The sequence below is a fragment of the Thamnophis elegans genome, chromosome 12 (genome assembly GCF_009769535.1).
Source record: "Thamnophis elegans isolate rThaEle1 chromosome 12, rThaEle1.pri, whole genome shotgun sequence".
In the NCBI taxonomy this organism is placed as follows: domain Eukaryota; kingdom Metazoa; phylum Chordata; class Lepidosauria; order Squamata; family Colubridae; genus Thamnophis; species Thamnophis elegans.
Genome location: NC_045552.1, coordinates 10,105,124 through 10,132,157, shown reverse-complemented (window position 1 = coordinate 10,132,157; position 27,034 = coordinate 10,105,124). Strand labels below are relative to the sequence as shown.

The window sequence follows — 27,034 nt, the reverse complement described above, 5'->3', positions numbered from 1 at the left end:
GCAAGCAGGGAGGTGGAGAAAGGAAGTTTTGGCACACACTTTGTTTTGCTTTTTGGAAAAAAAAATCAAATGAATTTAAAAGGAGAGAGAGAGTGTGTATGTGTTGAATGCCTAAGGAAGAACTTATCCCCAGAGGAAGTAATGGCAGTTAGTGTAATCTGATGCATGTTTACTCCGAAGTAAACCTCCCAGAGTTCAGAGAGGTTCATTCCCATAGCTGCCAAAATTGTAATCAGATAAATTACTCCAGCTTCTGGAGGAGGACAGATTATCCATTGAAACAGGAAGAAGAAAGGGTGTTATCTAAAGCTACAGTAACGTGTAGATAGTCCTGGTCTTGCAACAATTTGTTTAGAGACTGAAGTCACAACAGCACTGGAAAAAACTGACTTGACCAGTCCTTGCACTTATGACCACTGCAGCATCCCCACGGTGATCACGGTCACCATCTGAGTAACCGACATGTACTTTACAAGAGTCGAAGGACACATGATCACTATTTGTGATCTTCCCAGCCAGCTTCTGACCAGCAAAGTTAACGGAGGAAGCTGCTTAATTTGCTTAAAGACCGTGTGATTAACTTTAACAAGTGCAGCGATCCACTTTGCAACCACGTCGAAAAAGAAAGTAATATCAGTAATACTGGATGAGCTGTGGTGGCGCAGTGGTTAGTGTGTGGTACTGCAGGATACTTCTGCTGACTGCCGGCTGACTGCAATTTGGCCGTTCCAATCTCACCAGGCTCAAGGTTGACTCAGCCTTCCATCCTTCCGAGGTGGGTAAAATGAGGACCCAGATCAAGCAAGAGGCTGACTCTGTAAACCACTCAGAGAGGGCTGTAAAGTACTGTGAAGCGGTATATAAGTCTAAGTGCTATTGCTATCTTCCTTCCTTCCTTCTTGTTAGAATGCAATACTGCTTATTGCCCGTGACCCGACAAATGCGCGCATGACAAAAGCATGCCGACAAAACCGCGGCGCTAAAACCACGATGTCATCAATGCGACGTCATCAACGCGGCGACAACAGCGTGCCGACAGAAGCGCGATTTAAGTTAAGGTAAGGGTTAGGTTTAGGTTTAGGTTTAGGGTTAGGGTTAGGGTTAGGGTTAGGTTTAGGGTTAGGTTTACAGCACGCTTCTGTCGCCGCGCTGTTGTTGCTGCGCTTCAGCACTCATTCGTCGGCGTGCTTTAGAACTCGCAGTTTTGTCACCGCGGTTTAGTCAGGCACGCTTTTGTCGTTCACCCTTTTGTCGGTGAACCCTCATTGCCAGCAGTTTGATCCTGGCCAGCTCAAGCCTTCCAATCCTCTGAGGTCAGTAAAATGTGGAGCCAGATTGTTGGGGGTAACATGCCGACCCTGTAAACTGCTCAGAGAGTTCTGTAAAGCACCATGAAGCGGTATATACATAAGTCTAGGTGCTATCGCTATTGGGCATAACCCCATTAACAACTGCTTTGCTTAACCACACCACAGAAATTCGGGTCTCAAATTGTGGTTGCAAATTGAGGACCTACCTATAAATTATTGCTTAATTTGGCAACAGATACCCACCAAACGGAGAATTTTGAGCAGATAAATCCAGGCTCCTCCCCATTTTTGGGTCTCGGAAGTTGCAGAGGTGACAGAGAAACACGACGTGTTTCGGGAGGCTGGGGAACCTTTACCGTTATGGGAATTACACCAGATTGTCAACTTGGGAGATTTTGAGATGCAATGTACCTTCCTGAGCACCATTTGGCCTCAACCCCACAAGCTGCCAAACAGCACTTGAGCAAGAGCTCTGCAAATTTAATGACTGGAAATGGGCTGAGCATTCATTTTAAAGAGCATCCAAAAGCAAACATTTCCACAAATGAGCAACTTACCCAATGGTAATAACATACTTCTCCAGGATTTTTAAATGATTAGGACCCTTTCCTCCATCTCTAATAAAATACTCAATTCTGTATTAAGATATTACTTCCTCTGTAATTTCAATATTTAACCAGTTAGAAGTTATTATTAGATTCTAGAGCTTTAAAGCTGGAATTCCTGGGCATCTAGCAATAAGCCTCACTGAACATTTATTTCTGCAATGACGAGAGCAGAGAAGTTTTGGTCAATAAATTGTGCAAGCCTAGGATAAGAGATCCAATGGTTCTAAGCTGCTGGAAACACTCATAACAGATTAATTACTGTTATACCCATTACGTTAGAGCCACGGTGGTGCAGTGGTTAGAATGCAGTACTGCAAGTTACTTCTGTTGACTGCCGGCTGCCTGCAATTTGGCAGTTTGAATCTCACCAGGTTCAAGGTGGACTCAATCTTGCATCCTTCCAAGGTTGGTCAAATGAAGACCCAGATGGTTGGGGGCAAGAGGCTGACTCTGTAAACCGCTCAGAGAAGGCTGTAAGGCACTGTGAAGCGGTATATAAGTCTAAGTGCTATTGCTATTACAGTATAGTCGCAATCCTGCCACCTAAATAAAAGAGGTGGCCTCCAGCCACATTGGTTTGCACACCTGAAACCTGTGTCTTCTCATCCAATGCATACAAGGGCCAGAGAGGGCCGTACCTGATGTAAATACGCACCTACAAATTTGGCTACTGTTTTTTTAAGAGGATAACATTTGTATGTAATTTGCAAAGAGCCTCATGCAACCTAAAGCATTGAGTTGCTCGGTAATGGCATTGCTTTGGAACTTCTAATTCCAAATGCTTTCAAGAAAATCAGCTGGAGGCAGGCCCAGAGCCAAACAGCTGCAGCAGAAACCCTGGAACTGGTTTTAGAATGGGAGCAGAAAGCAGTGTGCCATATATTTAAACATATGCAAAGCATATTTATCAATCGCTAAGTGATTTCAGATTGCCCCAATATTCTTGGGGGAGTTAGAATTACTGGCTTTAGATTAGGGGAGAAAACTTTCTAGATCAGGAGTACCCAACCTTGGAAACTTAAAGAAAGTGTGGACTTCAACTCCCAGAATTCCCTAAGCACTCATAAATTGGCTAGGGAATTCCGGGAGTTGAAATCCACAAGTCTTAAAGTCGCCAGGGTTCTGGAAAGAATTGATAGGGATTTCCGTATTCAAGAAATATTTCTTGATCAAAGCAGAACACACAATATTCCAGGGACAGGAAACACTTTCAGACAAGCAACTACAATTCTGTGCCTTCTGAAAAGAGAATTTTGCATGGAGGCCAACCAGGGATGGGCTGCTGGGTGTTCGCAGGGGTTCGGGAGAACCTCTAGTTAAGATTCGGTGCAATTCAGAGAACCCCGAAATCCCACTCCTGGCTGGCCCTGCCCACCCCATCACTCCCCTCCCAGGAGTCTCCACGTGGTCCGTTTTGGATGCAGGTAAGTGCAGGATGTGTGCGGAGGCTCAGGGAGGGCGAAAAATGGGTCTACCGGAAGTTCAGGAAGGCCGGAAACAGGCCCATTTCTGGTCTCCAAGAACTTGGGGAGGCCGTTTTGGCCCTCCCGGAGACTCAAGGAAAGCCTCCAGAACCTAGGAATGGGGAAAATGCCCACCCCCACCATGGTGTAGGAGGCCAACTAAGCCATGCCCACCATGGCCACGCCCACCCAGCAACTGGGCAGAGAACCTCTTGCTAAAATTAAAAGCCCACCCCTGAGGCCAACACAGAAGAACACGAGAGCATTGCTAGGATTGCCGTACATCAAATCTAGTCGCTTTTTTCTAAGAAATACTAGCAAGATATTCCGGGAAATCCCTACAAGGGACTACCTTTGTTGCCTCTCCATGGCACCCTGCATTTAAAGATATATTGCCACCATATGTGGAGGCTCCATTTATATTCAGAAAGAAAAATTAACACACAGGATTGTGTTAGATCAGAGAGTCAGTTTGGAGTACTGGTTAAAGCACTGGCCTGGAAACCAGGAGACTATGAGTTCTAGTTCCACCTTTGACATGAAAGCCAATTGGATGACCTTAGGTCAGTCCACCCACTCTCAGTTCAACCCTCCTCACAGGGTTGTAGTTGTGGGGAAAATCGGAGGATAAAGAAGTATTAAGTATGTTTTCCACCTTGAGTTACTTATACAAAGTAAGAAAGGCAGGGTAAGAATCAAATAAATAAATTAACTATAAAGGTAAATGTTTGCCATATCCAGTCGTGTCTGACTCTAGGAAGTGGTGTTCATCTCAGTTTCTTAGCCAAGGCAGCCAGAATTGTCCAAAGACATTTCAATGGCCAGCATTGTCTATGCTGAGGCTCACGGAACACTGTTACCTTCCCACCTAAGTGGTACCTATTGATCTACTTGCATTTGCTCTCAAACTGCTAGGCGAGCAGGAGCTGGGGCAGGTAACTGGAGCTTACTCTGCTGCACGGCGATTGACCATACAATCTTAAAAGTCTTGTTACATAAAACACAGCATATTTTGGAGACTCACACTGCGCAAGGGGTGGAGATTTTTTATATCTGGTGCAGAGATAAGCAAAATGCTTCACGTTGACTTTCTGGCTTCTAGCCATTTTCCCCTTTTATCCCACTTTCCAACTCAGCTTCTAATTTAAAATGACAGAAAACACAAAGTTGAGGGACAGCCTCTCCCTAGTTATATCTACCTATCCCATCAGGTCCAGCAGGAATGGCATGTTATGGGTCCCCGTCTGCTAAGGAGTTCTATAGGATGGGATTCAAGAACATGGCCTTTTCTACTGTGGCCCCCTTCCTTTGGAACTTCATCCCCCCCCTCCCCAGTGAGATTAGTCCTGATCATATTTGCATTTAGGAAATCCCTCAAACCTTGTTTCTTCTAAGGGAGTTTGCGATCCCACAGAAACAGGAAGCTTGTAAAATGCTGGTTCATTATTACACAGTCTTATTCACATTTGTGTGTAAATAGTTTTTAATTGTTTCTATTTATTTGTTTTAGCTGTTTGTTTGTTTTTTTTTTAAATATACTTTTTTTATTTTCCACTTTCATAACATATAATCACATGTATACTATTACATAGCCAATATCCTATTGTATTAAGTAGTAATTACATCAGTTCCTCTTGTCATCAACGCCCAGAAAGATAAAAACCCATTATTAGCTCTTCTGCTCTCCATACACCTCTTTCTTCTACCTCTCTCCTACCTCCTTTCTTCCCTCCATCATCCTTTTCTACTCTGCTTCCCCTTCCTTTCTCCTTCTCCTCTCTCTTCATTCCACTCCTCCTTATCCTCCTCATCTTCCCCCCTTACCCTCTCTCCTATCCCTCTCTTCCTATCTTTCTTCTCTCCTCTGTTTCCCACTCTTCCTCTTATTGGTGTATTTCAGCTTCTGAGCAAACTCCATTCTAAGTTGATGGTATTTATGCTTGCATATCAATATACTTAACATATCTTAGTTTTAAAGAAAAAATAAAGAGAAGACAGTATACATGTGCAATCATATTACATTAATCTAACACCCCTCGTCAAGCCTAATATTCATTTAGCTCTTTGTTTTGCTGTACATGGCCTAGAATCACATCTGTGATTTGGGCAGCTATAAAAATATGATAGATGGATGATGGGTGATAGAAGGATAGATAACGGAGGACAGCACCCTTAAGTCTAAAGAACGCTTTTTGCAACATTGTTTGTTAGGTACTAATTTGCAGTTGGTGAAATGGATTGCCAAATTTACTGTAAAGTTGATGGAAATAAGGACAAAGTTGGTGCAGCAGAAAGTGGTAGATTATAGGAAAGACCACCTGACGGGGTAGACGTAGGGGTGACATTGTAATATAATTTCAAGCATATTTAATTTGTATCTTAAATTATTGCATTCTATTCTGATTGTATTTCAAATATTTATTTTATTCCATTTACATTTTAAATTGTGGTTTATTTCAATCTCATTTTAAATGGTAGTTTTTGTCTCTGGAACTTAGTACTTTGACATGGCCCAAGGGCTAATCAATAAAGATTGATTGATAATGGAGGACAGAAGTGAAGGAAAGATAGCTAGAAGATGGATGATAGAGGACAGAGGACAAAGAATAGACAGACAGACAAATGAAATGAATTAGCTTAATGATATGGTATAATTTTGTAAGCTTAATTAATGTGAACTTGTCCACCTTCCTTGCTGTCAAGTTTCGCAGCCCAAGTTTTGAACAACCCAGTGTAAGGAATCTCACTTTTAACACATTCTGAATTTCTGACAAAAAGCTTAGCCACACTTAGAGAGGATTTACAGCAGCCATTCACTCCACTTTGGAGATCCTGTTGGCCTGACAGAATATTCCAGCACTGATTTATTCATTGGTTTCTTTATTGGTAAACCCACTTGCAGACAAAAAAAAACCAACCAGATTATTCAAGAACTTTCCAGAAAAGAGTTCAATATAATTTTCCTTCCACCAAACACCCAGGTTCTTGGGCTGAAGCTGTTTCTTACATGGTAACTCATTTAACAGGAAGAAAAACCGATTGCAGGTAACCAGGTAGGGAAGTTTGAAATTGGAAAACAACGATTGCCAAAATATATACCAGGGACTGATTAAGAATATCTGGGAGGCCAAGTGGATACCGGTATGGACTAGGACTGAAAAACAGGGTGTCAAATTCATATTTAGCCAGGGTGAAATAGAAATCAAGGAAATGATCAGTCAGATAAACCTACTTTTCAGGAGTTGTTATGCATTAGGAAACAGACAGTTAAACTTCTGCTGCATAAAAGAAAATACTAGACTTTTCAAACAGTGTTTTTCAAACTGAGCGACTTTAAAATGTGTGGACTTCCAGAATTCTCCAACCAGCATGGAATTCTGGGAATGGAAGTCCACGTATTATTAAAGTTGCCAAGTTTGAAAAATAGTTATGTAAGGACCTTCAGCCAAATTACTTTCATACCTTCTGATGATGACATGCTTTATTTTATTTTAATTCACTATTTTAATTTCACTTTTTTTTACTAGGTGTTGGTCTTTTTTTTTTGTCTTAAACTGAAGAGTATTTGTTTTTAAAGTCCCAGGCTATGTTATACCGTCTGTCTGTCTATCATTTATCTATTTATTTATTTTGTACTCTACAACTGTAATATCCCCCTTGGGTTTCTTTTGATGGTTTTAAAAATGTTATCACCAAACCATCAACTTTGGGTCTAGGTGTTGGTCTTGTTTTTGTCTTAAACTGACCTGCAAGGTAGACACTACAATGGGTCTACCTTGTAGATTGTAAAAAAAAAGGAACAACTGGAAATAAATAAAAATTGATGCTAAAAATTGTTTCTGCCTAGCAGGTTGGGAATTGACGGTACTGTACACATTTTTCGTTCTATTCCTGGATGAGAGAAAGAGGAGGTTATGTTGTTCAAGTGTTTAATTATTTTTCAACTCTTGCAGGATGATGACATTGTAGGAGGACAGCTGTTTTTATCTAAGGTGACAACAAAAAAATCAAGAGTTTAGTAGCATCTGATCAGATCTGGTAAGCAGATGCATCTGATGAAGGGAGCTTTAGGTCATGGGATGTACCCATGTATGTCTTTTAATAAAAATTGCTAGTTGGAAAACCATACCCCACCCCAGATGAAGGAAAGCCTCACACCCTTCTCTAGAATGCCTCAGATCTCCTGTGATTGTGTGCTGCAGGGCTTGGCATCTGAAGGCCAAATTTGACTGTAGGGCATTAAATGAAAATATGTTTCTATGGACCAGAAAATAACTCTTCTCTCTCCAGGGGTCTGATGAAGAGAAGATCTGGGTACTTGAGAGACCGCCTGCTGCCAATTACCTCCAATAGACCGATTAGATCCCACAGATTAGGCCTCCTCCGAATTCCATCCGCCGGCCAATGCCGACTGGCGACTACCCGGAGGAGAGCCTTCTCTGTGGCTGCTCCGACCCTCTGGAACGAGCTCCCCGTGGAGATTCGAACCCTCACCACCCTCCAGGCCTTCCGCAAAGCCCTTAAAACCTGGCTGTTCCGACAGGCCTGGGGTTAAAGAGCTGTTGCCCCCCTTCTCGAATGGTATGACTGTTGTTATGGTCGTCTTTTTTATTCCCTGTCTGTACCCCCTTCCCTGATTTGAATTGTGAGCCGCCCTGAGTCCCCTTCGGGGAAAAGGGCAGCATATAAATGTAATAAATCCAATCCAATCCAAAGATTCCAAGCAGCCTTTGAAATCAGTAAGGAGAACCAAGATTGGAAACTGCAGAAAATGAGGAAAGAAATGGGAAGCATGCCTTCCTGTCTCACCGTACACACTCCATAAAAAAAAAACAAGGAAAGGAAGGGTACCTTTAAATGCATTAAGAGTTTGCTAGCAAAACAGCTTCAACTGATGCAAGAGATGCCCTTAGGCGTGTCTTATTTGAGTGAGGGGAGAAAGAACTGACGCTGTAAGGTCAAGGCATCAGGAATGATGCAGATCATTTATCATTTTCTTTAAACAGTTAAAAAAAACTGTACTGAAAATTATATTTTCCAATTATATATTCCAATCATATTTTGACTCCAGAAATAAAATAATAATAATGATAATTCTCCTATTGCTTTGCCAATCTGACTGCAACACGGTTGCCATCCCTTGCACTCTTATTTTCCAAAGCACTAGAGGGCAGGACAAGAAACAATGGACAGAAACTAATCAAGAAGAGAAGCAACCTGAAATTAAGGAGAAAATTCCTAACTGTGAGAACAATTAACCAATGGAACAGCTTGCCTTCAGAGGTTGTGAATGCCCCAACACTGGAAGTCTTTAAGAAGATGTTGGATAGCCAATTTGTCTGAAATGGTATAGGGTCTCCTGTTTGTGCAGGGGGCTGGACTAGAAGACCTCCAAGGTCCCTTCCAACTCTATTCTATTCTAAATTCTAAAATCTCTGGAAATACCAGGCTTCAAAAGACAATTTCTCTCCCTTGAGTCAGAAGGAAATCTGTGCTTTCTCTGAACTGTCCTTGATCCTACCTACATGGCCTAAGCCCCCTGTCTCCAGTAGGGCTCCTCTGACCCACTTTCAAGCCCCCTTCAAATCTCAGGCATTTTTGAAGTTTCCCTTTTCTTCCGCCACCCACCCACCCACTTCGATTTCATTCCTTTGCAAGAAATTCCAGGTTGTCGCCAGCGAAGACAACCTGGCCTGGATTTAAGGCATCCGGAGTTTTAGGGGACAAACCCCCTCTCACACACACCCCAAAAAAGATGCAAATGTTTTTGGAGGGGAGAATGTGGGGCTGAGGGAAGCAATTGCACGAGCTCCATCCAAGCCTACACACCACACACAGATCTAGAAATCCAGGCCCAACCTTTGGTAGAGAAAGCCAGCAGAGTATGGAGGGCATCTGGGATTGAACTCTTCTTCTTTTCGCTTGGCACTGAAACGGTCCAGAGAAGCAAAGCGCAAGAGGCCTTCCGGGACACTTTACCTGCTTCAGCGTTGAGAAAGCCTCCAAATTAAACCTTAAACTGTCTACCCTGGACCTCACCCCATTCCTAAGAGGTCTGCAAGGGAGCATGCATTGCATATCATCCCTGTCCTACTGTCCCCATCTATTTGTACTCATTTCTTATGTATATACATATACCTGCTTATACTTAATATGTTTGTATCCTTACGATTTATATTGATATTGTTTCCTGATTGCTTATTTGTACCCTATGACTATCATTAAGTGCTGTACCTTATGTATCTTGTTCTTTTATGTCCACTGAGAGCATTTGCACCAGAGACAAATTCCTTGTGTCTCCAATCACACTTGGCCAATAAAGAATTCTATTCTATTCTATTCTATTCTTCTTGATGAATGTATTTTATTCTCCTTATGTCCACTGAGAGCATAAGCACCAAAGATAAATTCCTTGTGTGTCCAATCACACTTGGCCAATAAAGAATTCTATTCTATTCTATTCTTCTGATGAATGTATTTTATTCTCCGTATGTACACTGAGAGCTTATGCACCAAAGACAAATTCCTTGTGTGTCCAATCACACTTGGCCAATAAAGAATTCTATTCTATTCTATTCTATTCTATTCTATTGTTCTTGATGAATGTATTTTATTCTCCGTATGTACACTGAGAGCATAAGCACCAAAGATAAATTCCTTGTGTCTCCAACCACACTTGGCCAATAAAGAATTCTATTCTATTCTATTCTATTCTATTGTTCTTGATGAATGTATTTTATTCTCCTTATGTACACTGAGAGCATAAGCACCAAAGACAAATTCCTTGTGTGTCCAATCACACTTGGCCAATAAAGAATTCTATTCTATTCTATTGTATTCTATTGTATTCTATTCTATTCTATTGTTCTTGATGAATGTATTTTATTCTCCTTATGTACACTGAGAGCATAAGCACCAAAGACAAATTCCTTGTGTGTCCAATCACACTTGGCCAATAAAGAATTCTATTCTATTCTATTGTATTCTATTGTATTCTATTCTATTCTATTGTTCTTGATGAATGTATTTTATTCTCCTTATGTACACTGAGAGCATAAGCACCAAAGACAAATTCCTTGTGTGTCCAATCACACTTGGCCAATAAAGAATTCTATTCTAGTCTAGTCTAGTCTGTTATATTCATGCTTTACTTGTTTTCTCATACATGCTTGACAACCAAAATAAAATAAAAATAAATAAATAAAAAACTAGGAGCCGAGAGAGGCCTTTTGAGGAGAAAAGGCAGCCTGAGTCAAGGTGGGGGGGGGCAACGTCTTCCTCCTATCCCACTAGGCCTGAGCCCCCCCCCCCAGCCGTCCACGCAGAGCCCCCCGCCCCCAGGCGAGAAATTCAAGGGGGAAAGAAGACTCGCCCTTAAGCCGAGCCCTCCATGCACCCTCCGGGGGTCCCACGCCGCCCCCCACCCCACTCGTGTCCTCCCCCTTCTCCCTCCTCCCCGCCCGGCGTGTCCCACTCACCCAAGGCCAGGCAGAGGAGCAGCGAGGCGGGTCGCGGGGCGGCCATGCTGAGGGGTCGGCTCCAGGGTGCGCTCCCTTCTCGGCCGGGGAGGTGGGCCGCTCCGGAGGTGGGCTCGTCCCGCCCTTTCCAAGCAACCTCTTGGCGGTCAAACAGTCAGACGATCCTGGGCAAGAATCTTCTCCGCGAGAGTATTTATAGCCCGCTCAAGGAAGCCCCGCCGCGCTTGGAATGTCACTGCCGGATCCACCTGCCCTTGCTTCGGACACCCGATCCTGCCCGGGACCGGCACGGACGTCGGCCGCACGAGGCGTTCCGCCGCTCCCCGCCCCGACGACGGCTGCTATTACTGCTGTTGCTGCCCCCGCCGCCCCGGCTCTGCGAGGGACCCAAGCCGGGGAGCAAGACGGCACGACGAAGCAGAGGAGGCGGCCGGCTGCTGGGGGAGCCATAAAAGTTGGGGTGGGCCCGAGGGAAGGCGAGCGGCAGCGCGGAAACCGGCTCCCCTTCTTCTTCTTCAGCCAGCCATGGGCAAGGCGGCGGCAACGGCGGCTCCTCCCGGTGGCTCCGGCCCGGGCTGGGCCACCCGCGCTCCCGCGTCCTTTCGGCTTCAAGGTGCGCCCGGAGCGACAAGGTGGCGGCGGCGCCTTGCGGCCCTCTCTGCTCGGCCGAAAGGTCGCCGCTGCTCCGGGGCCGCGATGAAGCGCCCCTGCGCGGTCTTGTCCGGAGCCTTGTCTCAATTTGGGGAGGGGGTCTCTCCTCTCCCAATTAGGCTCCCCCTCTTTCAAAGGCAAAAAAAATGGGGGACCCCCCTCCTTCTCCAAGCAGTTTCTCCGCTGGCGGAGCCCGAGATCAGCCGCTCCCTCGGGCAGATGCCTCCGCGGGACTCGAGAGGGTCGGGTCCATGTAGCCCCTTCTCCGGTTTCTGGCTGGCTGCAACCTTGACGGGCTGCCCGGGGAGTCGGGTCCCCGCCTTCCGATCTGCCGGCGCGGCTTCAAAGGCAGGGCTCGGCTGGAAGCTCCTTGCGCTGGATGCGGAAGGGATCGGGCCCGCCCGGGAGCGAGCGGGCGGGGATGACTCGCCCGCTGGACGGCTCCTCGCTTCTCCCACCACCCACCCCGCCTCCTTTCCCTTTCGCCCCCTCTCTCCCGTCGCCTTAGCCTTCCCCGGCGGCGCGCACCGCTGCGGCAGAGGCTGAGCTGCCCGGGAACTGCTCTGGCTCGCTGCTGCTGGACAGGGCGAGGAAGGATGGCTCAAAGCGTGCGCCAGGCGGAGGAGGCGGGCGCCGCCAAACTTGATGCATTGCAGCAGCGGCGGCGGCGGCGTAACCAAGTGGGGGGAAGAGGAAAAAAAAAAGCCACGCGGGCCTCAAGATCGAAGGGTTGCAAAGGGAATTAAAAGGTACCGGTTAATGAGGCCGGGCGAGCCGGGCTGGGGCCCGCAGTGACTTCAACCTCCCGCCTCCGAAATGGGGCGATGGGAACGTGAGCCGGGGGGGGGGGGAGGGAGAGAAGCAAGCCCGGGGTGAGGTGGGGGTGGAAACACGACCATAGGCGGAGGAGGAGGGATGCGTCACTCTCTGCAGTGGCTGCGGAGCCCGTCCTGAGGCAGCCCCCCTCCCCAGCCCCCCAGCGTTGAGTCCCAGCTCTGGTCCTGTTGGCCGGAACCGCCGATCGGCCCAGAGAAGTTTTTTTTCCCCCTGGTAAAATACCAGGGTGGAGGTCCAGTTGACCCGAAGGAAACTCCCCCCCCCCCCCAAAAAAAACCTGCTGGTTGTGAGGATTAGAGGGGAAGAGTATGAAAAAGACTTTGCACATTGCCTAAAGAGCCCACCCTGGTTTATTGCGGTGGTCCAGGAGGCTGGAATGAATGCCGGTAATTTAACTTGGGGGGGGGGGGGAAGAGAGATTCAATTCCTGACCTCTTTATACAGCCTCCAGCCCAATATTGTCCTTTTGTTTTGCTACCTTTGCTTTGTTGAATTGCAAAGTTGACAAAGTCTTGTTGTTAGTTGCGGTGTTGTGTGCGACCCATCTCGACCCCATGGACCATGTTCCTCCAGGCCTTCCTGTCCTCTACCATCCCCCTGAGTCCATTTAAGTGCACACCATCCAGCCACCTCATTCTCTGCCATCCCCTTCTTCTTTTGTCCTCCATTGTTCCCAGCATGAGGCTCTTCTCCAGTGAGTCCTTCCTTCTCATTAGGGGGCCAAATGATTTGAGTTTCCTCTTCAGGATCTGGCCTTCTCAAGAGCAGTCAGGGTTGATCTCCTCTAGGACTGACCAGTTGGATCACCTTGCAGTCCAAGGGACTCGCAGGAGTCTTCTCCAGCACCAGAGTTCAAATTCTTAGTCCTAACCTAGTTGGTTAGGCAGAGAATGACACTCTGCACATGGGCAAAGGGAAGCTCCCGACTGTAATCCACTCTGCCGCACCGATCAGCTGGGCTTTGGAAAAGGAAATTAGGTGAGTATAACCCAGGGGCGGGTGGGCAGGCCCACTCCAAAGTCCAAGCGAACCGGTTCATTTCCAACTGATAGTTGGAACTACCAGCTTGCCGAACCGGTAGAATACCACTCCTGCTGATGTTGGTCTTGCCAGCCAGAGAGAGAGAAAAAAAAATAGATGTAAGCATAGTGAAGAAGAAAAAACAGCAAGGTAGCAGAACCTATTTTGATGAAACATTTTTAAAAGCACCTCCTTCCCCAAAAGGACATACACAAGGACGCAGCAAACTCCGATCCACGGTCTTTTATTTCACTCCCTAATAAATAAGCCCTGGCAATTTTCTGGAACCTCAAACACACTGGATTATTAATACTGAACAGACCTACAAAACTGAAGGAATTAGACCGCCGCTCCCTCCCTCCCCCAACCCCGCTTTTAATGGGGGGAAAGGTTAAAAACAGGGAGAGGGCCTGAATACCTGGGTCTCCCAGGTTTTTTGGAGGGGGAAAGGGAACACAGAGTTGACAAGACACACAACCCCCTCTCCAGGAGGGGGCAGATTTAATGCCCCCTCCCTGCCACCGGCAGTATATTTGAAGGGCTTAGAGGCCGAGATTGGCAGTGAAACTTTTACTTTTCATAGTGGCAATACAGCTTCTTGGGAAAGGGAAAGGCCCAGCTGTTGTCCAGGAGGCTGATGCGGGAGTCTCCCGCGTGGCACAAGTGGCATGCTGCACAGGGTTTTTAAAAAAAATTAAACCCCCGATGGAACCACTGTTCTTGACTGCACCCAGGTACGACTTTCCCTTAAAAAAAGCACCATGTGGAGGATTATGTGCTAAATCGTCTTGGTTTTCATGGCACACCAAAACAAATGACTGGTGAATGAGAGCAAACATCCACATTTTGCCAGTCCTCTCCATGACGATCTATTGTTTGTTAACCCTGTTTTTCCAAATTCAGAAAAGGTTATGCCACTTGAGGTTACGGAATACGTATACCTGTTACACGCCTTGGCTGCCAAATTCATTTTCAATCAATCAATCTCAAATGGTGGGTTTTTCAGGTTCAGATTACACAGAGTAAGTCATGGTTTCCCCATTCTTAGCAGTATCATTAAGGTGTCTGGACTTCAGCTCCCAGAATTCCCCATGCTGGTTGGGGGAATTGTGGGAATTGGAAGTCCAGGTATCTTTAAAAAGTTGTCAAGGTTTAGGGTTGGGACTGGCTTTGCCCAGTGGGAAAAAGGTGTGCTCTTTCAGCAGGCATTTGGCTTTAGTGTCACCTAAATACACTCCAAGAGGAACAGCTGATAACTTTCGCAAGTCAAATACTACTCTGAAAAGAAGGGTTGGGCTGGACTCCAGCATACAGGTATGTATAGAGAACTGCTGGTGTTATGTATCTTTCCAAGTTCCAAGGATACTTCAAAGGCGTGACCCGTCAAAACCGCGGAGGACAAAATCGCGCTCGATGAAAGCGCGCATGTGATGTCATCACAGCGTGACGAAAAAAATTAAAAATTGAAATAAAATTAAAATTAAAGCAAGCCGATTCACATAAAGGTTAGGGTTAGGGTTAGGTTAAGGGTTAGGGTTAGGTTTAGAGCGTTAGGGTTACGTTTAGCGTTAGGTTAAGGGTTAGCGTTAGGTTTAGCATTACGTTAACGGTTAGGTTTAGGGTTAGATTTAGGGTTAGGGTTAGGTTTGGGGGGGTTAGGGTAAGGTTTTTGCTTTATTTTTACATTTTTCGATCACAGCGCGATGTTTTCGTCGCGCTGTGATGACGTCAAATGCGTGCTTTCATCGAGCGCGATTTTGTCCTTCGCGATTTTGTGGTGGAACCCTTCAAAGGTGACCCCCTTGTTCAGAAAGTTTTCTGTGTTAATAGATGCCCCATCAGCAAGAAGATACTGCAGTCCAGCCCCCCCCCCCCTCCTGCTTTTTCTGGGCCTGAAAATGTGGGGCTGAAGAGCCTTTACCCTTTTGGAGGTAATCGGTTGGGAAAATCCCTTTTTCACAACATTGACAATCGACCCACTGAACGGTAGGAAAAACAGGGCAGCAGGGAAGAAAGCTGAAGAAGAAATGAAAAGTCCTCTGGAGCCTCCGGAATGCTTTTGCCCCGCCATCAGTTCATCATCGCTTGTGCGTTAAAAGAGAGACAGAGAGAGAAAAGAGAATGGCAGAAGTTGGTTCTTTGCTGTCCTCCATCAGGGTATCTTAGCTGCTGAGTGAAGTTTCAGGGCAAAAGAGAGATCCCGGCTCCAGAGGCCATCCCCCTCCCCAAAGCTGACTTCCACCCTCCTTCCTCCCCCAAACAATAGCTGGGGGGAAAAATAACCAGTGCCAGAATACAGGAAAATCAAGGGAAGGGGAAACCTGGGTGCGATATAAATAGCACTGAAGTGGGAAAAGGGATAAAGGAGGAATGAGCCGAGAGAGAGAGAGACGTTCCCGGCAAAAACCAAGAGATCCATCGCTCCCGGTGGCCCTCTTGGGGATAACGTCCAAGGTGATGGATCTGGCGGGGAGCCTGGTGCTGTCTCCTCCCACAGGGTGCCCACGCCACTGGTTCGACAGTTTCTGAGATGGATCTCAGGAGTCTTCTTTCTGGTAACTCGGCAACCTCCCCCAAAAGGGAGAGAGAGAGAGAAGAAGAAGATGTTGTTGCTTCACTCCGGTTCCAACGGGGGTTCTGCCACCATGATGCCTTGCTGCAGCTTCTCGAGGGAGAGCTTCATCTGGTGGAAAGAGAATAAGAACAAGTTATTCGCCAAAGAGGAAAGCATCGCCCCAGCCAACGACGAGAAGGAAGCTCGGGTTTGAGTTCACGTTGTGGGAAATGAAGCTTATCGTTTGTACAGAGCCGTTAAGAAGACACGGCTAGCCTGTGAAGAAAATACATGGTGTACGTTTCTAGGTTCCACCACAAAACCGCGGTAGACAAAAGCGCGCTCGACGAAAGCGCGTACGTGACGTCATCAGAGCGCGACGAAAACATCGTGCTGTGAGCGGTAAATTTAAAATTAAACCGAAAACCTTACCCTAACCCCCCCAAACCTAACCCTAAACCTAACCCTTAACCTAACCCTAAACCTAACCCTAAACCTAACCCTTAACCTAACGCTAAACCTAACGCTAACCCTTAACCTAACGCTAAACCTAACCCTAACGCTTAATGTAACCTTTAACCTAACCCTAAACCTAAACCTAACCCTTACCTTTATGTGAATCGGCTTGCTTTAATTTAATTTTAATTTCAATTTAATTTATTTTTAATTTTTTTCGTCGCGCTGCTGATGACGTCAGGTACGCGCTTTCGTCGAGCGCGCTTTTGTCTACCATGGTTTTGACGGGTCACGACGTTTCTAATCTCATGAGCTAGGCCGGGGGTCAGCCACCTGTGGCTCTGCCCGTTTGAACTTCAACATCCATCAGGGCCAACCTGCCTAACAATGGTGAAGGAATGAAGTCAGATATATCTTAATCTCCTCTGTATGGTCAACCTCTGATGGACATATTGCATTAAGCATGGTACACTGGCTTAACTGCTGCGGACAGGAAGACACTACAGAGAGTGATCACTTAGGCACAAGAAACGATTGGTTGCCCTCTGACACCACTGGATGAGATCGCCAGGTCTCGCTGCTTTAGCAGAGTAAGGAAGATACTCAGAGATGATTCGCACCAGTGAAGAGTTTCAAATTTTTTTACAACCTCTCCTGTAGGTGTAGCCTGCTAGTGGGATTGACTTGCTGGCCATGTGACCGGGTAGGAGTGGCTTGCCGGCCATGTGACTGGGTGGGAGTGGCTTGCCGGCCATGTGACCGAGTGGGAGTGGCTTGGCAGTCATGTGACTGGGTGGTGGTGGCCAACTTCTAAAATGTGGTGAAACTCACTTAACAACGCTCTTGCTTAGCAACCAAAATGTTGGCTCAGAAACTCTGGCATTTGAAGCACGCAAGTCTTAAAGCTGTCAAGTTACAAGACCCTTGCACCCCTAACCCTTTAGGGGGGAAAAAACCCAGGGGTGTTCAAACTTGACAGCTTTAAGACTTGTGGACTTCAACTCCCAGAATTCCTCCTCTCGCTCTTCATCTTGATGATGTGCGGATGGGCAGGGGGAGGGAGCTGGAACCAGTTCTAAACGGCACTGTAGATTTGTAGAACCTCTTCTATAGAAGAGCTTGGAACTGGCACGAACCCACCCGATTCACACCCTGGTCAGTATTTCTTTGCACTTCTACATCGGGCAGAAGACATCAAAGTATAGCCAGCCGAACAAATAGGTTTAAAGATAGTTTCTATCTTTGGGCTGTCAGACTTTTAAATACAACCAGAATCACTCCACGCACACGCTAGTTTTTTTCTTTTTCTTTCTTTTTTCCTTTCCGCTATAATTTTGCACCAGTGAGGCTAAAACCGATTTCGCTGTATTCATTTTGTACAATGACAATAAAGACTATACTATACATCTCTGACTCTAAAAAGAGCTTCTGGAAACCAAGGATTGGAGCATCATTTCCCACATTGTCTATGAACTTAGTGCGATGGGAGGAACATTCAGACCAGAGAACAAACCTCATCCAGAAGTTCCACTGATGCCTTCAGGATCTGCTTCCATTTTTGCACCTCCACACTATGGAACTGTTTCTGCAGCTCCAAAATCTCTGCCCATTCCGAGGCCGTTTGTGGAAGCTTCCTGCAAGGCAAGAAGGAGAATTCTCTTAACTGCAATGGATCAGCAGTGGTACCCGCTCCCTGAGTTCACTTCCTGTGAATTATCACACCCATCACTAGGGTTTAATGCAGAAGCCAGTTGGCCTTCCCGAACCTAACTCCCCTGATTCTAAGGCTGGGGGAGCAACCTTGCCAGAAGCTACATTCTCTTCTCAGTAACCTTTTTGAAATAGCAAGTTAGGACTATATGATTTAGGGCTAAAAACATACTGGAGGGGGTGAGATTTTATAGCACTAGCACTTAGACTTACAGTATATACCACTTCACAGTGCTTTACAGCCCTCTCTAAGTAGTTTACAGAATCAGCCTATTGCCCGCAACAATATAGGTCCTAATTTTACCCACCTTGGAAGGATGGAAGGCTGTGTCAACCTTGGGCTGGTGAGAATTGAACTGCTGGCAGAATTAGCCTGCAATACTGCATTCTAACCACTGCGCCATCATGGCTCTTGGGCTTTAAAGGTATGGAGGGAAGGTTATAATTCTATTTTAGAAGCAAGTTAAGCCTATTGGAAAACCAGCTTGCAAGACACATCCAACTCTTGATTGGTCTATCTTGATGGATGGGCTTCATCTGAAAACTTTTCCCAAACATCCTTCCAAACAAGGCAGGACCAAAGTTTTAGGAGTGCTTCCTCAAAAGACTCTGGTACCTATCTTACAGCTTCACTATTTCAAACCAAAAACATTTCATTGGCTGAAGCATTTTAAAAACTGTGGAAAGTTCACAGCACTTTATTGCCAATGATTTTCTCTCTGTTACTGTACTGTGGGATATTTTATTGGGTTTTATATTGTTTTATTGTATTCTATTTTATTCCACTCAGAGGACTGCATTTATTAAGGAGCAATTAATTAATTCTATAGCTATAAAAAGGCAAAGGGTATCAGTTTCCTAAATCCTTTCGCACAGTATTTCAAATAATTTACTGGCCTTCGGTATTCAACCACCTGTTTAATATACATTTATACCTCACTTTTCCTCCAGAAAAGTGGTACCCTTTTTCTTTGTTTTATCCTAGCTACTCTATAAGAAAAATTCACTTAAAGGAATTGATTCTCTGTCCTCCTTAGGGATAGACTAAAAGCCTGACATGTTTATTTGAATTATGATATGCTTTTCCAGGCAATAGCCCAGAACATTTCAATGTTAGGCAGTATGTTTTCCAAAGTTGTGCTCAAAACAGATTTTAAGTCTTAAGTTAATCACTGTTTAGCACTGGAAAAACTTTACGGATACAATAAAGATAATTAGTTTAAAATACGCTGCGTAATTCATCATCTTTGTTTCACATAGTGTCAAATCTTGGTTTTCCACTGAAGATATAACTCAGCAAGGAATGTAAATAATGTTGGCTTTCTTTTGAGCATTCCTGACCTGCTTTAAAATATTCTGATAATAAATATGTTTATCATTCTACTTGTATCTGTTTTGGTTCCTGCTGTCTCTCTATTGATTTATACCCAGCCTTTCAACCATAAGATACAATTTTGTTATGACTACATTTTTTTTTTACATTTTAAGCATCAAGGTTTTTGCAAAGCGAAACGGTCAAAATGATTAGTAGCTTTGATTTAAAAAATCATCACATGCCCAAAACATACCTAATTTAATTTTGTCTAATTTAAAAACATTTTCATAGCGGAACAGTATTTCTCAACCTCTGCAACTTTAAGATATGTGGACTTCAGCTGCTAGAATTCCCCAGCCAGCATAAATGCTATTGATGGAGTGGTGGATTGTGTACTATCAAGTCAGCATCTATTCTATGCAATCACATAGTAGATAGACTTTCTCTGGAATGATCTGTCCCAACCTTCTCCTTTAGTTCTTTTAGAGGTGTAGCTATTGCCACAGTAATTGAATTCTTCTACCTTACTGGTGGTCACCCCCTTTTCTCTCTCCTTCCACCTTTCCCAGCATTATGAACTTCTTAAGGGAGTTACATCTTTACATAAGGGGTCCAAAATATGAAAAAATTGAATCTGGTTATTTGTATTTTGAGTGAGAAGTCTTGAACGGATTTGAGTTGGATTAAAGTGAGGGAGAGGTGTGCAGAGTCGGCCTCATTCTCACTTCCCAAATTCCATCTTGCTCCAATAGCAGGACAAGATTCGAGACAGTTGGGAGATGAGCTGAGCGCAGTGGTTGACCAGGGAGTCTTCTGTGTCTTGCCATGCTCTTAGGGTACCACATCACTTGCAGAGACCCCCTTCAATGATCGTTGTCCTATTCTAGTAGGTTTCATCCGCTCAATGCACTGGAATCTGTCTTCACATGCTCGGGATAGACAAGTCCCTATCTCACCAAAGCTCAATGACCCAACGGTTACTCTCAACTTGGTTTGGCCAACTTGTCAAAGCTGTTGCCCGGGGTGTGGCCGCTGCACATGCTGCCACACTCTGGGCAACAGCTTCCACAGGCTGGCCAAACCATGTTGAAAGTAATCGTTGGGTCATTGAGAACTGCAGAGCACTACGAAGTGGTATCTCAGCCTAAGTGCTATTGCTACATTAGCTTGCATTAAATTCTCAAAATCTCTTAAGAGTAAGGAAGCCAGTCTCCCGTTCTCTCTTTCCCAGAGCGTCTTTCTCACCCATTGGAGAGCGCATACGCTTGCCATGACTCCACAGTCCGGGCTGTGTGCTCCAGAGACCACAGCCGGTAGAACAGCATCATGTTGAGGACGACCAGAACTAAAAGACTACAGAGAAACACAAAACACGTTGGTAACATAAAGGAGGCACTCAATTCCAAGTAGAATGTGGGAGGATTTAAATGTCCAAAAATTCCTCCATATGTCACAAGAAGCACATCCCCTATATAATACACACACACAAACACACACACACAAACATATATATACACAAATACACAGGCAGGCAGGCAGGGGATGTGCTTGTGAAATATGGAGGAATTGTTAGTCATTTACATTCTACCACATACACACACACAACACACACACACATATCATACATACAAATAAAGCATTCCCACTTTGGGGGATTTGGTAAAGAGTCAGAATCGGAATGGATACTCACTGGGAATCATCCCCATAATCCCTTGCGGGATGGAGTCAGGGCAACTGGATGGAGCAGGGTGTTTACTGGCCAGATGCTCCTCCTGTCACCAATGTGGAGTTATATTCAGCAGATAAATTCTCATTGTGCCCAGAGAGTAATATCTGCCGCTAAATGGGATCGAACTCAGAGCCTCCTAATTGTGGGGTGAGAGTTTCACCTCTGGGCCATCGCACCACTGATGGATACTCACTGGGAACAACCCCTTCAAGAGGATGTTTAAAATGATGCCACGTAACAAAAACACCTAGGGATTAAAATATCCTGATATTCTTATTGTAGTTTCCCAAGAACAACGACATAGTAAAATAGCACCCCTTAAGGCCGCCTTCACGGTTTGCCTTAATCCTGCAAGCGATCTATTCGGTTTGGCTTCCAATGTGGCTAAACAAGCCTTTATACCACTGAATAACTGCCTGGCTTAATGCAGGGTGTGACCTGGGTCTCGAAATCACCGAGCTAGTCACCATTGTGGTTACAGAGGGAACACATCAATGCATCTGGATCGACAAGAGGAGGGAGAGAAGCAACGCCATGCATGCCATGCTGTCATTGGGTTGAGTTTCATCGTGGGCACAACCATCCTTGGGGCTGGTATCAGACATCTATGCATTTGATAGCACTGCCGGCGCAGAAGATCATCTCAGCCTGAGCTAAGGAAAGGGGTCTGCAGCAGACAGTGTTAACTCCCTGAGATAGTCTTGACTATTTTTGCATAGGCAAATCACATTAACCTTGGACACAAAACCCATCTTCCTTTCAAGGGCTGGCCCTCTAAGCTTTAAAAATGTATAGGCTGAAACATCAGAATCCCTTGGAAGGAAGATAGGACAGGGAGAAAGTCTGGAAGAGGACCCGGATTGTTGTTGGGGGCGATATGCTGACTCTGTAAACCACTTAGAGAGGGCTGAAAGCCCTATGAAGCAGTATATAAGTCTAACTGCTATTGCTATTGCTAAGGTTGACTCAGCCTTCCATCCTTCCGAGGTGGGTCAAATGAGGACCCAGACTGTGGGGGCAATATGCTGACTCTGTAAACCACTTAGAGAGGGCTGAAAGCCCTATGAAGCGGTATATAAGTCTAACTGCTATTGCTATTGCTACTCTCCCCCCCGCCCCCCGGCAACCTTCCCAGCATTGGCAGGAAAGAACAGGGGGTGCTGTAAGAGCAACTGGTAAGATGGGTAACCATTTGTCTGAAATGGTGTAGGGCTGTGATGGCAAACCTATGGCGTACGTGTCACAGGTGGCACGCGAAACCCTCTCTGTGGGGAGGCGAACCATCCGCCAGCCCAGCTCCACCACGCATGCGTGCGTGCCTCTCGCTGGCCAGCTGATTTTCAGGTCTCTGCCGCACACATGGGAGACGCACATGCATGCACAGGAATGGGGAGGGGTTATGCATGCATGTGCGGGTCATTAAGCACACATTGCACGAAGGGCAGGGGGAGAATGGCCTGGGGCTCCGCGCCCCGTTTTTGGTTTCGGGAGGCTTCAGGGAGGCCTGCTAGGCCCAAAACGGGGCACGGGTTGAGGTCACGCACATGCGTGGGGGGAGCGCAGGGTTTGTGCACATGCACCGGGCAAGAGGAGCACAGGGAAGGTTGTGTGCACATGCGCGGTGGGGCGCATTGCATTGTGGGTGTGGGCACATGCAATTTTAACACATGAGAACAAAAAGGTTAGCCATCTGGTATAGGGTTTCCTGCCGAAGCAGGGGGTTGGACTAGAAGACCTCCAAGGTCCCATCCAATTCTGTTATTCTATTCCATTCTATTCTAAGTTTAATGAGGCGAACAAGAAGGACATTGTAGGTGGGATCACATACAAGGCAGATTCTGGCTAAGAATTTGGGCCATCTGTTTTTCCCCCCCGTTTCCTGTTTAATCTAGTTGGGGATCGCAATTTAGAATTGGGGCGAGGGAATAAGAGACATGGTAAGCGGAGTGCGGTGGGGGTGAAGGGTGAAGTAGCAGTGGAAGACATCATGGAAGTGACATCCAGACGGCTCAGGCAGAGACAAGAAGAGGATTGAAATGGCAGGACTCATGAAGGCCAATCAAGAAACCAGAACCAAGCCAGGATGAAGAAGCCACTTGGGCCTGGGATCGTTGGAAAGAAGGAAGGACGGCAGGATGGAAGCTGCAGGTTTTCAAAGCAGGAAGGCATGGCAGGATGGGGGTCAAGGGATGGGGCAGAGATGTCCAAGGCAGTAGCAACATGGCCAGAGCTGTTGGCATACAATACCTCACACAGATCCTGTGCGAAGGCAAGAAAAAGAGAAAGGAAGGGAGGAAGGAAAGAAAGAAAGAAGAGGGAAGGAAGGAAGAAAGGAAAGAAAGAAAGAAAAGAATTGAAGCTTTGTTCCTGCATTCTCTCATCAATAAAAGAAAGACAAGGAAGAAATTATCCAGCATAGAGTAGATGCTGCCACACTAGACTTTCCCAAACTCGATTGTACTTTTAAGACAAAATAAGGTTGCTAATTTAGCAGGAAATTAAGTTAGTTAACCTAGAAACCTTTAATTCCATTACATTTTCTGGTGTATTCAATCTTGGGAATGGCCCAGAGTAATGAATTTTATTTTTTTTAAGGGTGGGGAGGCAGATAAATTGAGATAATAAATAAACCAACCCACCTAGAGAAAAGAAGGAGGATGAGAGATCCTGGAAAGATAGTGGTACACCTTAAATCACAAGCCAGCATACCATTTTAGGTATTATAACTCAAACATGAGATTGCAAAGCGGAAAAACACCCAAGGTTTTCTCAACCAGCCTTGACACTTCTGGGGCCTGAACTTTTTTTTTTTGTCTTTTTATTACAACCCACCAAAGCAATGAGAAAACAAGGTCATTTCAGGTTGGGGAGCAGACTAGCCTTGCCATCTCTGAAGCCAGCCTATCCATTAAGAGGAATTCCAGGCTCCACTAAAGTCCCATTCTGATGGCATCCTGGGCATTCCAGGATAAAGCCAGCCCTGTTCCTGGGTTCAATGGACTGGACTCTTTCTTGGCTTCCTAGTAGAGTAGGCTGTAACCCTAGGCCAGTGTCGACTGGCGACTACCCGGAGGAGAGCCTTCTCTGTTGCTGCTCCGACCCTCTGGAACGAACTCCCCGTGGAGATTCGCACCCTCACCACCCTCCAGGCCTTCCGCATAGCCCTTAAAACCTGGCTGTTCCGACAGGCCTGGAGCTAAAGAATCGTTGCCCCTATCTCGAATGGTATGATTGTTGCATTTTTTAATTATGTATTGTCTTTGTGTTGTTGTCAACGGTTTGTATTCCCCCTTCCCTTGTTTGAGTTGTGAGCCGCCCTGAGTCCCCTTAGGGAAAAGGGCGGCATACAAATGAAATAAAACTCTAAACTCTAAACTCTAGGTAGGTTGTGACGTTGTGTAGACTCTGGAGGGTATACTTCTACGTTTGCAAAGGGAAAAATCACAGGGAACCTTAGAAAAGCTTTCTCTGGGACAGTGCCACCAGATGTGTGTTGGAACTGTTGTCCCCAGCCAGCTCTGCTATGGCCTGGCTGGGGAAGTTGGAAGTTGTAGTCTGCCTCTACGGAGCATCAGGTTTGAAAAGGCCAATATGAATTAGCGACAGGATGGGGTCCTTCAGGCACTTAGCTCGGCCATCTATTAGCGGGGAGAAGCGCCAAAGGTCAACCCTAGTTTTGCTGTCCGTTGCGGCTAGGAATCTCAAATATGGCCAAGAATGAACGTTTGTCTTGCAGCCAGGCCAGGTGCTAGATGGACCCCCTGCAAACTCTGTCTCTTGAGGAGCCCAGCCAAAGTTTTGTGCACCATTCACTGAAGCACCTGGGCTCCTGGGGGGAGGGGGAGGCTAGAGCTACTAAACAGGCAGCTGAGCTAAATGCCTGAAGGACCCCATCCTGGCAGGAGAAATTGCTTCGGTGGGCCATATCTTGCTCAGGGGCCATAGTTTGAGGATCCCTGATTTCGTGCAATATAGCAAAAGTGCATTTTTCTGCAGACCACCAAAATTTTCTCGTGGACCACCAATTGGTGACCACTGGTCTAGATCCGCCTTTGAGAACCTTGGTGCCTTCCGGAGGTATAGCGTTCAATTCCCCAACCAGTTCAACCACTACTGAGAATTTTGTGAACTGAAATCAAGATCAGGATAGGGGACAATCTCCAAATACAGCCCAATCTCCCCCCCCCCCCAAAAAAAGCAGCTTCCTTACACCAGACTGATGACGAGGATCACGGTGGAGACGGTTTGTCCCTGTCCTGGCTCCAATAGTTGTTCCGAAAGACGGGAGGTCAGGCTGCCTAAAGGACAGAAAGCCAACGGATCAAAAACAGAGAACAAAAAGAACTTGAGGTGCTCCAGGCATTATTGAATTGCAGAAGGAGTAGTTCAGTAATGTCTGGAGGGTCATAGATTAGCAATAGCAATAAGACTTATATACCGCTTCACAGTGCTTTTACAGCCCTCTCTAAGCGGTTTACAGAGTCAGCCTATTGTCCCCAACAATCTGGGTCCTCAGTTTTGCCAACCTCGGGAAGGATGGAAGGCTGAGTCAACCTTGAGCTGGTCAGGATCGAACTCCTAGCAGTGGGCAGAGTCAGGCTGCAATAGCAATAGCACCTAGATTTATATACTGGTTCACAGTGCTTTTACAGCCCTCTCTAAGCAGTTTACAGAGTCAGCCTATTGTCCCCAACAATCTGGGTCCTCATTTTTCCCACCTCGGAAGGATGGAAGGCTGAGTCAACCTTGAGCTGGTCAGGATCGAACTCCTAGCAGTGGGCAGAGTCAGAGTGCAATAGCACCTAAACTTATATACCGCTTCACAGTGCTGTTACAGCCCTTTCTAAGCGATTTACAGAGTCAGCCTATTGTCCCCAACAATCTGGGTCCTTGTTTTGCCAACCTCGGGAAGGATGGAAGGCTGAGTCCAACCTTGAGCTGGTCAGGATCGAACTCCTAGCAGTGGGCAGAGTCAGGCTGCAATAGCAATAGCACCTAGATTTATATACTGCTTCACAGTGCTTTTACAGCCCTCTCTAAGCAGTTTACAGAGTCAGCCTATTGTCCCCAACAATCTGGGTCCTCATTTTTCCCACCTCGGAAGGATGGAAGGCTGAGTCAACCTTGAGCTGGTCAGGATCGAACTCCTAGCAGTGGGCAGAGTCAGAGTGCAATAGCACCTAAACTTATATACCGCTTCACAGTGCTGTTACAGCCCTTTCTAAGCGGTTTACAGAGTCAGCCTATTGCCTCCAACAATCTGGGTCCTCATTTTACCAACCTCGGGAAGGATGGAAGGCTGAGTCCAACCTTGAGCCTGGTGAGATTCGAACTGCCAAATCGCAGGCATCCGGCAGGCAGCCGAAGTATCCTGCAGTACTGCACGGTAAGCACTGCGCCACCACGACTCGATTCCTTGTACATCTGGGAAGGGGAAGGAAGTAGACCCTTCCCAACAAGAAGGCATACCTGAAGGGCGAACAGCACGTGATGCCCCTTCGCTATCGGGCAGCGTGGGTATTGGGGCTTCGACATGAGGAGCTCTCCAGCTCAGGGTCCGTTTCCTGCGACGCAATCCAGACAGGAGGCCTCGGGGCTCTTTGCCATGGCAGCTCTCCTCTAGCAGAGCCTTTTCTGCTTGCACCAGTGCCAGTTCTGAAACAGTGTTTAAGACCACAGAGATGAAGGCGTTGCAGGGCCGAATTTGTACCCAAAATGATGATCCTGAAACATCCGCCTCTCTCCCTTTCCAAAACATCTACACCGGGGGTGTCAAACTCAAGGCCGGGGACTGAATCTGGCCCTCAGGGTCCTTAGATCTGGCCAGTGGTAGGTTTCAAATTCTTTTAGAACCTCTTCTGTAGGTGTGGCCTGCTTTGTGGGAGTGGCTTGCCGGCCATGTG

At 46.2% G+C, this 27,034-nt stretch overlaps 2 protein-coding genes across 4 annotated transcripts in view; both read right to left on the bottom strand.

Annotated features, from left to right (window-relative positions):
* The window catches only part of SCN1B (sodium voltage-gated channel beta subunit 1), a 31,649-nt gene extending 20,250 nt beyond the window's left edge, over positions 1-11,399 (bottom strand). The window contains exon 1 of the mRNA XM_032228604.1: positions 10,860-11,399. Within this exon, the coding sequence (XP_032084495.1) occupies positions 10,860-10,905 (46 nt within the window). The 5' untranslated portion in view covers positions 10,906-11,399. The remainder of the gene's footprint in view (positions 1-10,859) is intronic.
* Positions 11,400-15,196: 3,797 nt separating this feature from the next.
* GRAMD1A (GRAM domain containing 1A) overlaps positions 15,197-27,034 on the bottom strand; it is a 59,362-nt gene continuing 47,524 nt past the window's right edge. For all 3 annotated transcript variants that reach the window (XM_032227233.1, XM_032227235.1, XM_032227234.1), the window contains 5 exons: positions 26,601-26,786; positions 25,342-25,429; positions 20,648-20,755; positions 17,891-18,011; positions 15,197-16,050 (listed from right to left, as the gene is read on the bottom strand). In XM_032227233.1, the coding sequence (XP_032083124.1) occupies positions 15,982-16,050; positions 17,891-18,011; positions 20,648-20,755; positions 25,342-25,429; positions 26,601-26,786 (572 nt within the window). In that variant the 3' untranslated portion in view covers positions 15,197-15,981. The remainder of the gene's footprint in view (positions 16,051-17,890; positions 18,012-20,647; positions 20,756-25,341; positions 25,430-26,600; positions 26,787-27,034) is intronic.